We start from the raw sequence: 13,472 nt of genomic DNA on the forward strand, positions 1-13,472 counted from the left end.
AAATAATGCTTTGATACTCCAGCAGAACCTCAATAAATAGAACAGTTGTGATAATGAGGACTGTTTTAACTAGCAACATTGTGATCATTGCAAACCACAGTCTCTAATCTCCCCTAGGGACCTCCAAAGCAAGGGTACCAGGCAATACTGGAGCTAGAAGAGATCTCTAGATTTTAGGATAGAGCAGTGGATAGATGCCTTCCAGGGAGCCTCCAAGTGAAGGTAAGCTTTGGCCCTAAGAACAGTAAAGGCAACACAAATACGTATGGTATTTCTCTTGGCTACTTTCTCCATGTGACCCTATGCTCCTCCCATACCTCTGACTTGTTTTATACTTCATCTTCACCAAGGGAAATAGCAAGAAAACAGGGTCCTAGGCTTAGTATTATATCTACCCGAGAGAATTTGTACACATTAAAAATCTCTTGGAGCCTCTGGAGATTGAACCAGATGATTATGAAGCCCCTTTGAGCCCAAATATGCTCCTATTTTATTAGTCCATAGCTCCCAGATCTACATCTGTGGCCCTAATTTCTAGTCCTTCTAGAGGACTGCTACTTACACTTTGAAAACAGTGAATTATAAACCAAACTCATCTTCCTTCCCACCAGCACTGATTCTTTCTACGACTTCATTTCTATGAATATTTCTATTCTCAGAACCTCACATTCACCTTCAATTCCTCTCCTCCCATTTCTCCATATTTCACTTATCACCAACTCCTAGCCATTTTTCTTTTGAATCCATTGCTTCCTTTTCTTTTCTACATCTACTTGCCTTGTCCAGGCCAATCTTACTTCATGCCTGAAGAATAAGGTAAAGTTTCTCCAACTGGCCTTCCTCAATCTAGTCTGTCTCCTTTTCAATCCATTTCTGTTTAGTCTCCCTGAAATCACGCCTCCGAAATTTCTAAGTTCTGTGCTAGATAATGAGGATCGGAGGAGATTTTAAGATGCTCTCCTAACCTCTAGGAGCTAACATAGTTGGAGAGATTACACACATAAGATAAAAACTTGGTAAAAGGAGCCAGAGCAATCTCACTTATATACGATTCACAGGAATGGAACACATGAAGCTTTAACCTGGCTTCATAATCTGGTTCTAACACATCCATTACTTCTCAACCCAGAGTCTCTAATCCAGACAGACTGGTCTAGTCCTACTACCCCCAAGGAGTCTGTTTTCTACTTAAGCCACTCCTTACTATAAGAATACCCTTACATCTTTTATCTCTGCTTATATTCCATCTATCTCATCTGAAGAATGCTGACAAACTTGTCTTTATCCATCTCAATTTACATCAGTTATGCACACTTCTTTGTATTGAAAATTGTACCTCAAATAATGCTTGGGATTTAATTCCTGCCTTGGCATGAGGCATAAAAAAGATCTTGGAACTGGGTCAAGACCTGGTTCAGTACCAACATTCTTTCTGGTGACAGCATGCCTTTTGCCCAGGTTTCTTATCCCCACTATCCAAATTGTCTTCCCATATTCTAAGTTTAATGGGCTTTTATTTATTTTTAAAGATTTTATTTATTCATTTGAGACAGAGATATATCAAGAGAGAGAACATGAGTAGGGGGAGGGGCATAGGGAGATGGAGAAGCAGACTCCCCACTGAGCAGGGAGCCCAATGAGGAACTGGATCCCAGGACCCTGAGATCATGATCTGAGCTGAAGGCAGACACTTAACCATTTGAGCTACCCAGGCTCCCCTATTGGGCTTTTAAAATAGGTATGATCCTTCAAGCCTTGCTCTAATGCATGGCTAATGACTTTATTTATTTATTTATTTATTTATTTATTTGGGGGGGGGGGTAATGACTTTAAAATCCAAAAAGGAAAAAACTCAGAAGCCCACCTGCTCCTCATGCACCTATACTCTAAACCTCCAACTTTCCGTGAGGGGAAGAGAAGAATGGGAAGAAGATGGGTAAGACACTATTTTACTAAGATTTCCCAAGTATATAAAACCTATTCTCATCTACTTTCAGCCTTGGATTCCCCCTCTGAATACTCAAGCTGGAGCTAGACTCAAGCTTTGCCTGTTTTCAATAATGACTTCTAGATTTGGTCCACTCCCATATACAAAACTCCCAACCTTGACTCAAATTTTCTGTTCAGCTATAGCTCCTCATCCTGCATCTAAACCATATGACAGAAGCCTCTCACATAAGTGATCTCTTCTTCTTATGGTACTTATGGATTTTAAATGTTTTACATTATTTTTCCTTTTTAAGTATCATTCTATAGTCTACCATAATGTCTGTTATATAGTGCTGTCCTAACAGAATTTCCTATGACCATGGTTATGATCTATGTCTGTGCTGTTCTATAGTAGCCACAGCCACATGTAGCTACTGAGCACTGGATATGTGGCTGGTGGGACCAAAGGACTGAATTTTAAATTACATTATATTTTAGCTCACTTAAGTTTAAATAGTCATTTGTGGCTAGTGGCTATTATACTGAATAGCCCAGGACTAGAACTCTGTAAATAACTAATAAAATATTTAATTGATATTACCATTCCTTCAACAGGTAACAGGAAGACAATATAAATTCCTTCCCCACATGAGCTCCCATCTAGGATTTCTAGATTAACAAAGGAAATTAGGATCATACAAAATCTGAGAGACTGAGATGTCAATAGTCATTTAAAACCACAGTTGCAAATAAAAGGGATGTGAACTTTAGCGTGGTCAACATTTTTCAGTAACAATAAATGACAGACAAACACACCTTTATGCCTTCTTTAGGATCCTCTCGTATATTTATTTGAGAGGCTTTCTCACGAGATGGGCATAGAAGATCCAAGATTTCTTCGTTGTAAATCTGGTATTGTTAAAAATAAAGTGGTAAAAACAAGATGTTAACAGCGGTAATCTTGGAGTGATGGATTATAGGTGATTTTTAAAATTATTTGTGACTTTCTGTATTAAAAAAATTTATAACATTATTTTTATAATTAAGGGCTTTAAATCTTACATGTAACCATTTGATACTTACAAAATGAATTCACATATTCATTGTAACAAAATTGAGACTGCTCTCTTAAAACAGTTTCTTGGGAATAGCAGACACAATTAAAAATGACAAGGGTGCCCAAATTCAGTTCTTTGATGGTGCCATAACAACATCACCTTCCCTAATTTTGTTACAATGTTTAAGTAACAGGTCCTTAGTGGAGGGTAGAAACGGGAAGCAAATGGGAAAAGTGGCAACCAATACTTCAACAATCAAAACTTTAAGTATTTAGAACAGAGTTTAGCACATAGTAAGCACCATATTTGTTTGCTATTATTGCCATTGCTGCAATTTAACATACCAGGTTTTTTTTTAAAGGATTTTATTTATTTATCCATGAGAGACATAGAGAAAGAGGGAGGCAGAGACACAGGCAGAGGGAGAAACAGGCTCCATGCAGGGAGTCTGACGTGGGACTCGATCCCGGGTCTCCAGGATCACACCCTGGGCCGAAGGCGGTGCTAAATCGCTGAGCTACCCGGGCTGCCCAACATACCAGGTTCTTAAGTAATTTTTACATTTGATTACCTGACCACAACTGGGTTAATTAAGAGACTCAAGAAGGCTAATCTTAATGACATTTAAAACTCCCTGTCAAAAATAAATAAATAAATAAATAAATAAATAAATAAATAAATAAATAAATAAAACTCCCTGTCTTTCAACTCTACACCTCTGATACCTACTAATGTATTAAGATTCAACTCCAGGATGAACTATTCACATACACTATAAAATTGTATGCTTCCGTTATCTAAGTTTAATCATTGCTCATTGAAGGTATCACTGCTATGGAACCAAGCAGCTAGTTTCCCAAAAACCATAAATTTTCTGAACATGTGTTTTTGAGGTCACGAGGTTAGATATAACTGGCCAATCTAGTTGTATAGTGATATTCACTAGAATGAAAACCCCACAAGGGTAAGGATTTTCATGTTTTGTTCACAGATATATCCAAAGTACATAGAATAGGCCCTATAACACAGTAGGTATTCAATAACATCTGTTGAATAAATACATTCTATTACCACACAGCTTAGTACTTCATCCATTTTTTATAACATTCTTCCTGAAGTAGGAGCATTATCACTTAGGCCTCAAAACAGTAAAGGAAAATCAAATATTTTTCTGCAGACTCTACAGGGAATCAGCAGCAGAAGCCAAATTGGAATTAAAGAATTCTTATCATCTTTTTAAGTGGCAATGCCAACTCCTCTAACAATCAAATTAAACAGACTATTCTGACAAGAAAAGAACTGGGCGGGAGCCAGCTCCAATTGAGCCAGTAAATTTTCTCTATCAATGTTTTAAAATGTAATTTACTAAAAATGCAATTTACTAATGGGTAGCCTGGGTGGCTCAACGGTTTAGCATGGCCTTCAGCCCAGGGTGTGATCCTGGGGACCCGGGATCGAGTCCCACGTCAGGTTCCCTGCATGGAGCCTGCTTCTCCCTCTGCCTGTGTCTCTGCCTCTCTCTCTCTCTCTGTGTCTCTCATGAATAAATAAATAAAATCTTTTAAAAATGCAATTTACTTATTTGAGTCATGCCAGGGAAAAAACATGATTTGGATTTATTTTTTCTACCCAAAGATACATTTGAATTCAGTATAACTTAAGATAAATCACTTACCTCCAAGTATGACACTTTCAGAGTAAATTCGATATCACTCTTTTTATCAATTTCTTTGAAGAGCAATTGTATTACCCTAGGAATGACCCCAACTGTTGGTTCATTCTCTTGGTCTGCAGTGTATGCACCTCCCATTGAATAGGTTTTTCCGGAGCCAGTCTGTCCATAGGCCAGGACGGTTGCATTGTATCCTGATAAAACAGAAGTCACATGCATAGTGGTGCTCAAATATTTTCATCCAATCAATATCCTCCATCTCCTTCAGCAATTACTTGCAACAAAATTGAGATTGCTTTTTTTTTTTTTTGATTGCTCTCTTAAGACAAGGGTTTTTTAGGAGTAGCAGACACAGAAAAAACTTGTGTGGGTGACATGATTTTGCATCACTTTAAAGAAGCAAAGAAGAAAAATACCAACCTCCCAGAATGTGTGCCCCTCTTTATTGCCCTTAAAAACTAGGAAGTAAAAAATAAATAAATAAATAAATAAATACATACATACATACATACATACATACATACTAGGAAGTAAAACACTTAAAGATATGACTGAGATAATGAAGGTGGCCAAACACCATCAAAAAGCCATTCAGAACTTTATAATTCTACTTTTACCAATTCTAAATTATAGGCATTAAATCAAAGTCTTAGAAGTAGCAAAAATGGAAGGGGGTCCAACCTATGTTTTTGATGACCAATCTTCATCTGAAGAGGCAAAAAAGTTGATTTTTACAATCAATGAAACCATCCGCTCCCCATCTAAACTCTCAGACTGCATTTGGGCCATATTATCAGGCACTTTGGCCTTTTTTTTTTCATTTTAAAATAATTTAATTGTCTAAACAAAGACCTCCCTTCTGAAGGATATTCTGAAAGATCATAAGCTATTTCCTCAAGATTTTCACTGTAATAAATAGCTAGTATCACCTGGTATGATCATGAGGCAAAAGAATAACATTCCATAGTCTTCTAGAATATCAAAGATATGTATATATAGTAATAACTGGGGGAACCAATTTTCAGTATTTTTTCCAAAAAATTGAAGGCTCTCTGGTATTGGGAATTCAGAGTACAAGAGGATGCTGTTGAGCTGACTAAAAAATAGTGGTTTTGTCTTTGCAATTGAGAGCAATGTTAGCCAAACATATATTGGGATCACTATCTACTTTATATTGCCTATAAAGACTATAATTTAATTCTTATAGTTCCCCAAGTTAAGATAAAAGTATAGAATTACAATGTTCTTACTGAGCTGTGAAGGAATATTTCTGAGGAAGATGACCAGATTATGAAGGGTCTGGAAAACCATATCGTTTCCAGAATGGCTAAAGGAAATATGGATGGTTAATTAGAAGAGACTTAGGCAGAATCACATAATTGTCATCCAAATATGTAAAAAGGAAAAAGATTAACTTTATAGTGGAGAAGCCTATGATAACACCATAATCGAATGATCAAAATGAACATCAGCAGTAAGGCAACAAATTATGTGCTGCCGAATAGGATTCAATGGGAAGAATACAGCACCACTTCTGTGATATTCCTGTTAGAGATATACAACCACAATTTAATAATGAACACCAGACAAACCAAAACTGATAAACAGTTTACAAAATAACTAGCCTGTGATCTTCAAGAGTCATGATCACAAAATTTTTTTAAAAAAGACAAAAAACCTTAGAATGAAAGAGACTATACAGAGACAGTACAACTCTTAAATACAAGTGCTTCTGAATGAGATCCTTTTACTTTAAAGGATGTTATTGGGACAATTAGTGAAACTTGAATAAAGTCTGAGTAGTAGATGATAGTAATGTAGCAATGCTAATTTCATGATTTGGATGATTATATTGTAGTTATGTAGGAGGAAGTCCTTGATTGTAGCAAATATACACTTAAGTATTCAGTGGGCACCAGGTAAATAATTCATCTCAAATGAATCAGGAAAAAAGTTCTTTATGTCATTCTTACAACATTTCTGTAAGTTTGACATAATTTAATATTCCAAAAATCTGAAACAAAGTGTTCAGTGTGTTCTGAACCACAGCATCATTTTTTAAAAAAAGATTTTATTTACCTATTCATGAGAGACAGAGAGAGAGAAGCAGAGATACAGGCAGAGAGAGAAGCAGGCTCCCCACAGGATGCCCAATAGGAGACTTGATCCCAGGACCGCAAGATCACCACCTGAGCCAAAGGCAGTCAACCACTGAGCCAACCCAGACCTCCCCATAACATTATTTTAAAAAGTGGAAAAAATACGTGAAGCCTGGAAGAAGGCTTCTATTTGCCTAGAGGGATGAACTAATATCACTGGGTAGAAATTACAGGGAAGCAAATTTCATCTCAATATAATCTAACACAATTGGGAGTTGTCCAACATCCAATTAATAGGACCACTTTGTGAGTCCGTGAGTTCCCTATCAAAGAAAAAATTGTAAATAGACGCTGGAAGTTCACTTAGAGAATATGGCTGGAAAGCATTTTTCGTTGAATGCAAAGTAAGACTAGATGATGTACAAATGTGCTTTTGATTTTTAAGGGATTGTGTGCCATGGTCTGAGTTTTTTTACACAGACTTCTGCTTTGAATCCTGAATAACCTCTGTACTGGAATAACAGTAATTAAACACCTCTCAGGCACTACTATCTTCTTTAGAACCCTGCTATGGTCTTCAGCAACACTAAAGTCTTAGCTTCAATAAAAATTATTAACTAGTCAGGGTACTCAGGGGCTTTAGGAAATACCCATCTTCACCTAAAAGAATTCTATTCATCATTCAAGATCTCTCTCAAACGTTGGCCTGTGCTGTGAGATTCATCCCTAATCCCCTAAGTAGTCAGTGCCATCCTTTTGGTTTTCATACCATGAAAGTAGCGCTAGCTACTTCCATAGCAGGACTGATTCTATTGTGTACTTTTAACTTTAACATATGTTTTCCTTAAAGATAAGTGCAAAAAGGTTAAAATTTTTATGTATTTAAAATTATGTATGCAGTCCTATACTTTCACTCCTACTCCTGGACTTTGAAACCCTACAGGGCCTGGAAGGGGTTTTATATAATTTTTATATAATTTTTTTCTGAATTCTCAACAGGCTTCGCAGTGCCTGAGCCTTAAGTAAGTTGGCAAACTGATCATCTTTGGCATCCATGAAAGAGCTTAGGATCTAATGATGTTCCAGGACAAACAAACAAAAATATATATACAAGTCAAAGATGAACAGAACCACAGAAAGCAAATACAGTATAAAACTAGCTTCAAGGGTACAGACTTTTGCAAATGACATTGAGTTAGTTCCTAGGCTGTAGGCTTTTTGAAGGCAGGACTCCTGTTTCATCTATTCCTGTATCTGCAGTACCCACGTACAGTGCCTGACACAAAATATATGCTGGAGAACCAGCAGAAGAATTAAATAGCCTTACCTTTAAATATGCCTTTTATGAGTGGTGCTACTGCTGTATTGAAGACTTCTTCTTGTTCCGTAGAGGGGTCAAACACAAAATCATAGGTAAAGGATTTGTCAGTACCAACCACCACCTAGAGAAGGCAAGGGACAAGAAGTGAGAAAAATGAAAGGGAAGACCACGCCCCTCACTGCCATTTGGCCCCAGCTGTTCAGAGGTAGGCCCAGGACTCTCCTACGCACCTGAGGCTCCCCGGGTACGAAGGAAAGGCACATCTGGCAGCCCTCACTAATCTCTTTGGGGACCAGAGGGCGACATCGCAGTGCCACTCTTACAGGAATTCCTTTCACCTCTTCTTTCATGATCCTACCGCAACACCGTCTCTGCTTGGGGGGGTGGGGAGAGAGAAAAGAAAAGATACTTGCTGATGAATCAATCTTGGTAGGTCGGGAGGGGTGGGAGTTCAGGCCCGCCTTGGAGGGAAGGATGGGTTACGAAACTCGGCAGTAGCGGTGGCAGCCTCCCCGTCCTAGTGGGATCGCTGCCTCGGGAGAGTCATTGTCTCTCAGGCTTGGCAACGACAGGACAGCCGGTCAGCTCCACGCTCTGAAGAGAGCGAAGTGGAGCCTGAAATGAAAAGGAAAGCCCCTAGCGGAGATGACGACAAAGAACCAAAGCCCCAGGGTACCAGGAAAGGCAGATCCTGAGCTAAAGTGTGCCCCCTTAACTCACCAAACTAAACGTCCTTTCCCCGGTCTCCCGCCTCCCTGTCCCAGCCGGAGCTTTAACCGCCAAGTTTCAAATCTGTCCCTGAGGCGCCAGCCAATCCGCGTGAGACCTTGCGGGCAGAGCACGCACGTCGGCGCGCGCAGGAAGATGCGTTGGGAAGGGGAGGGCCTGCGCGCCGCACCCTGAACCCGCCCTTTCCGACCTACCGTAGCATCCGCTTCCGGCTTCCAGACTGAATTGGCGGCGAGCGGAACTTGGGGTTCCTGAGGTTTGCGGATGAGTGAGGTAGTACTGCATCTCCCCGGCTGGTGCGCAGGATTCAGGCAGGATGCGGGGCAGGGACGTGGAAGGGAACCGGTGGTGAAGGAAGGGTCGTTGTTCTGGGGACCCCCACCATTACTGATCACATCTAGGGAATGTGGGGTGGTGCCTTGTCCAGAGTCCTTGTGGATAGTTGGAGGCAGTCCTTGGACTTTGAAAATTGACGCACCTGATTTCCTCTTCTCTAGACGGCAACATCTGTTTTGCAGGATTGTTGTAGGAAAGGAGATGATCTCTATGGAGTACTTAACAGTTTGCTTGACACGCAGATATTCAGCAAAATTAATTGTTCTCTTTCATCTTTTTTCTTCTTTTTCTCTCTCAATCTCTATCACCTGGAAGTGGGCTGGGCCCATAGATGACAGCCTTGGGATGGGGTGGGGTTGTTTTTTGAAACTTGCTGGACTGCTGACCCTTTTGAACCATTTTCTGTCAGCTTCGATTCACCCTTCCTTCCATTCCAGGGCCTTGCTGGAGATGGACAGTCGGATTCCTTATGATGACTACCCCGTGGTTTTCCTGCCTGCCTATGAGAATCCCCCAGCATGGATTCCTCCTCATGAGGTGGGAATGTTTGAGTAGGGGATATATTCCTGTGGGCTTGAGATGATGCATGAAAGGTAGGATGGCAGGATTAGAAAGCTCAGTAGAGGGTGAATTCTAGCCTTGTAGCCAGGGGCCCAGAAATTAGAATCTGAACAACTGGGCCCATTGGGAGCTTCTTATGGAATCCAACTACCAGAGTCCATTCACACCAGAGAATTCTGGAAATTCAGAGCCCTAGTTTCTATTCTCTAAAGGTAGAGATGGGGAGCTACTGGGCTACTAACATTTCCCCATGCTATCCATCTACCCATTCGGACAGTGTTATCTGTACTTAAAACTAAGTCCATGATCACACCTGTGTGTGTGTGTGTGTGTGTGTGTGTGTGTATTGCTTTTAAGATCTTATTTATTCATTCATGAGAGACACACAGAGAGAAAGGCAGAGACACAGGCAGAGGGAGAAGCAGGCTCCCTGCCTGGAGCCCGATGTGGGACTCAATACCGGGTCTTCAGGATCACATCTTGGGCCGAAGGCAGGTGCTAAACCGCTGAACCCCTCAGGGATCCCCCCACACCTTTTTCTAACTTCAGGGTGATGCATTTGTAGTCCAGATGAAGGGAGGTATAAAATCTAAGGCTGGTAGTAAGAATTTGGGGTTGCTGTTTCTTGCAGAGGGTATATCACCCAGACTACAACAATGAGTTGACCCAGTTTCTGCCCCGAATCGTCACACTGAAGAAGCCCCCTGGAGCTCAGGTGAGCTTATGGAACAATTCTGTCTTTTCTTTTTTATTTTATTTACTTATTTGAAAGAGAGCATGCATGAGTGGGGGAGGCAGAGGGAGAAGCAAACCCCTCCCTGAGCAGGGAGCCCAACATGGGGCTCCATCCCAGGACCCTGAATCATGACCTGAGCTGAAGGCAGACGCTTAACTGACTGAGCCACCCAGGTGCCCCAGAACAATTGCATCTTATTTTAGGCTCGGTTTGTCTGTACCAGGCCCAGAAGTTGGCAGTGGATTGGGGGGATGGATGGGAAGGCAGTTAGGGAGGTAAGGAAACACTTTAATGGGCAGAAAGTCTGAGATACTACTTCCACAACTTCTGTCTTCTCTCTGAGAAACACATAAGCCAAGCTATCATACAGTGATAACAGTAGATGTTCTTGTGTTTGTGGTCTATATTGAGCCCCCCTTCTGTGCTCTTGTCTTACAGTTGGGATTTAATATCCGAGGAGGAAAGGCTTCCCAGCTAGGCATCTTTATCTCCAAGGTATGTGTGCCTTGTAGGCAATATGGATTGCTAATTCCCTTTCTTAAGTTACCAGATTGCAGAACCATGGTATCCAAAGGCCTGGGAGAGGAATGATTTAGTAGACTACAGAAGGGGCGTAATGGGGACACCCATTCCCATTTAAAACGTCTCATCTGGCAAACCATCTGTTTCTCTGCATTGTCACGTACACACAAAAACAATAGCATCTTAACCTTTGAATAGCACTTAATTTCAGTTACAGCCTTTGAAACTCTTTTGCCTCAATCTCATATATTCTCTCCTTACTAACAGGTAATTCCTGACTCGGATGCACATCGAGCAGGACTTCAGGAAGGGGACCAAGTCCTAGCTGTGAATGATGTGGATTTCCAAGATATTGAGCACAGCAAGGTGGGCACAGCATCTGGGCTGTGGTGAGGCAAGAAGCCATCCCTGGTAGAAAAGGCTAGATAGGATTAACCTCATCTGTAACTTGATATGAAGGAATCTCTGCTGAGGAAGTGCACCAAGAGGAACCAGCTAGTAGTGACCCAGAAGGTTCAAGTGGCAAGCTGTTTTTCTCCTGTTATGATACTGCCCTGGGTCATATCTCTTTATTTGTACATGCTGCTGTGTTCCTTCCAGGCTGTTGAGATCCTGAAGACAGCCCGCGAAATCAGCATGCGCGTCCGCTTCTTTCCCTACAGTGAGTGCCACTCTCTTTTTTATTTATTTGGCAGGGTGGCCCTGGGTAGGAACTCTTTAAATACTGGTTACTAAAGGCCCCCCAAGTTTGGGATGGGGAATTGGAGGTGTAGGCTTGAAAGTAATCCATTCTTTTCTTCCTTTGCCCCAGATTATCATCGCCAAAAGGAGAGGACTGTACACTAGAGAGTTGCGGCCCGTAGCCCTCCACATGAAATCTTCTCGGACAAGCTGGTTAGGCCTCAGGGAAGCCTCTTGGGAAACTACTCTCACCCCACCCTGGCAGAGTAGAGTGAGGTAGGGACACAGTAAGGCCCTGCACCGAGTCAGCCAGCCAACTGCATTACTCAAACTGTGCTGCACTTTTTGTTTCCTCGTTTTGTAGGTGAGATCATTCCCTGAAACAGGAAAGGCAGCTGACATTTATTGAATACCATGTGCTAGACAATTACACATGTGTTGTATCATTTTCATTAGAGTCTAGAAATCCACAGAGAAAAAGAATCTTGGGGGCCTTCCATCTCCTCCCATTCTTGTACTACCAGTCTCATACATTCCAGAGACTCCCTGGAACCATTCTCCCCACCCCCACCCTCTCCCCACAAAAGTAAAAGGCAATGCTGAGGAAATGTTGGTGTGACTTTTGGATGATACTGACTGGGTTTTAAATGCTATTGAGGCAAAAATAGTAGCTCTTCCAAAGACAGGAGCCTATGGAAGTACCAGCGACACTATATTTACCTCACAACTATCTCTATCTGGCCAGTACATTAGGGAGGTCCAAGAACCTTACCTTCAGTGTAACTGAGGAATGGTGTAGGGTGAGGGGTACTAGAAGAAACTGCCCCTTACCTTGTGAGCTTTGGACATTTCTCTGTGTATGGGGGGAGGGGTAGTATTAATAGAATTGTCTCCTGCCCCACATTGTTTGATCTGGAACACAGATGAAGGGAGAGGCTTGGATGCATTCCTTCCAGGAATGATTCCCAATTTCCAGCTTGTAGTTTGAGTGGTACTGTTGACTTCCCCCTTTTCTCCACCCCAACTCCCAAATAACCTGCCACCGTCTTTATTACCAGTCCATTGTTAGAGATTCCAGACCACATCTTATGCCATTTCCATTGGCATGTTTAAAATACCCCATTCAGGGGGTGTCTGGGTGGCTCAATTGGTTGGGCGTCTGTCTTTGGCTCAGGTCATGATTCCAGGTCCTAGGATTAAATCCCACATCAGGCTCCTTGCTCAGCAGAGAGCATGCTTCTCCCCCCGCCCGCCCCCTTGCCCCTACCCCTGCCCGTTCTCTCTCTCCTAAGTAAATGAAATCTTTTTTTAAAAAAACCCATTCAGAAAAGGAAGTTTTCTAATGAGGTATGAAGTGAAGTGCCCCCATGATGAAAGTCCCAAATTTGCCTTGAAAGAATCTTGGGAAGCTTAAACATGTATTTCCAGGCCCTGCCACTGGAGAGTGATTCTGTTGTTCTCAGGTAGAACCTGGAAATCTGAGTTTTTAAAAAAGTCTTCAAATATGGGAAACAGTTCTAAATAGTATATCTCTTTGAGGAAGTTCTGGCTCTCTATAAATCCCTTTTCAGCTTTACTATGTGCTATTGACAGTAGCAATGTCCTTGTGAATAGAGCTGGAGGTAGAATTTAGCCCTGTGCTGCCTGGGAAATCCCACTCCCATTCTGTGCTTCTATTTGCTGTGCTGTCCCTCAGTGGCCATCTGAAAACCTGGAGGCTGATATACTTGCACAAAGGCATATTGGTTGAGTCTACTGAATGTTGAGGTCCAAGACTCTTCCTGTGGTTAGCAGGTTTTAAAACAGCTGTCTAAGAAGTGTGGTAAAC

At 41.5% G+C, this 13,472-nt stretch overlaps 2 protein-coding genes across 7 annotated transcripts in view; one reads left to right on the top strand and one right to left on the bottom strand.

Annotated features, from left to right (window-relative positions):
• The window catches only part of KIF4A (kinesin family member 4A), a 118,270-nt gene extending 109,311 nt beyond the window's left edge, over positions 1–8,959 (bottom strand). The window contains exons 1-6 of one of the 4 annotated variants that reach the window (XM_077888412.1): positions 8,800–8,932; positions 8,568–8,694; positions 8,310–8,450; positions 8,086–8,200; positions 4,663–4,853; positions 2,746–2,838 (exon numbers count right to left, since the gene is read on the bottom strand). In XM_077888412.1, the coding sequence (XP_077744538.1) occupies positions 2,746–2,838; positions 4,663–4,853; positions 8,086–8,200; positions 8,310–8,429 (519 nt within the window). In that variant the 5' untranslated portion in view covers positions 8,430–8,450; positions 8,568–8,694; positions 8,800–8,932. Of the gene's footprint in view, positions 1–2,745; positions 2,839–4,662; positions 4,854–8,085; positions 8,201–8,309; positions 8,454–8,567; positions 8,695–8,799 lie in introns of all 4 variants that reach the window. The other 3 variants (XM_077888409.1, XM_077888411.1, XM_077888413.1) reach the window with 3 other exon arrangements.
• On the top strand, positions 8,936–12,252 carry PDZD11 (PDZ domain containing 11). Of its 3 annotated transcripts, none has more exons than XM_077888415.1 (7): positions 8,936–9,081; positions 9,582–9,681; positions 10,337–10,420; positions 10,880–10,936; positions 11,231–11,329; positions 11,564–11,624; positions 11,775–12,252. In XM_077888415.1, the coding sequence occupies exons 2-7, from the start codon at positions 9,595–9,597 to the stop codon at positions 11,807–11,809; spliced, it is 423 nt and encodes a 140-aa protein (XP_077744541.1). In that variant the 5' UTR covers positions 8,936–9,081; positions 9,582–9,594; the 3' UTR covers positions 11,810–12,252. The 3 variants fall into 3 exon arrangements, with proteins under 3 accessions (XP_077744541.1, XP_077744542.1, XP_077744540.1); XM_077888416.1 differs by having other exon boundaries at positions 9,009–9,084; XM_077888414.1 differs by lacking the exon at positions 8,936–9,081 and adding an exon at positions 9,084–9,119.
• Positions 12,253–13,472: the final 1,220 nt, after the last annotated feature.

Source organism: Canis aureus, chromosome X (assembly GCF_053574225.1).
Source record: "Canis aureus isolate CA01 chromosome X, VMU_Caureus_v.1.0, whole genome shotgun sequence".
NCBI lineage: Eukaryota > Metazoa > Chordata > Mammalia > Carnivora > Canidae > Canis > Canis aureus.

Bases quoted from the DNA above. Each gene is read 5' to 3' on its own strand.
- PDZD11 (XM_077888415.1), top strand. From the start codon at position 9,595: ATGGACAGTCGGATTCCTTATGATGACTACCCCGTGGTTTTCCTGCCT. The intron at 10,937-11,230 runs GTATGTGTGCCT...CCTTACTAACAG, and splicing joins TAGGCATCTTTATCTCCAAG to GTAATTCCTGACTCGGATGC. The intron at 11,625-11,774 runs GTGAGTGCCACT...CCTTTGCCCCAG, and splicing joins CGTCCGCTTCTTTCCCTACA to ATTATCATCGCCAAAAGGAG.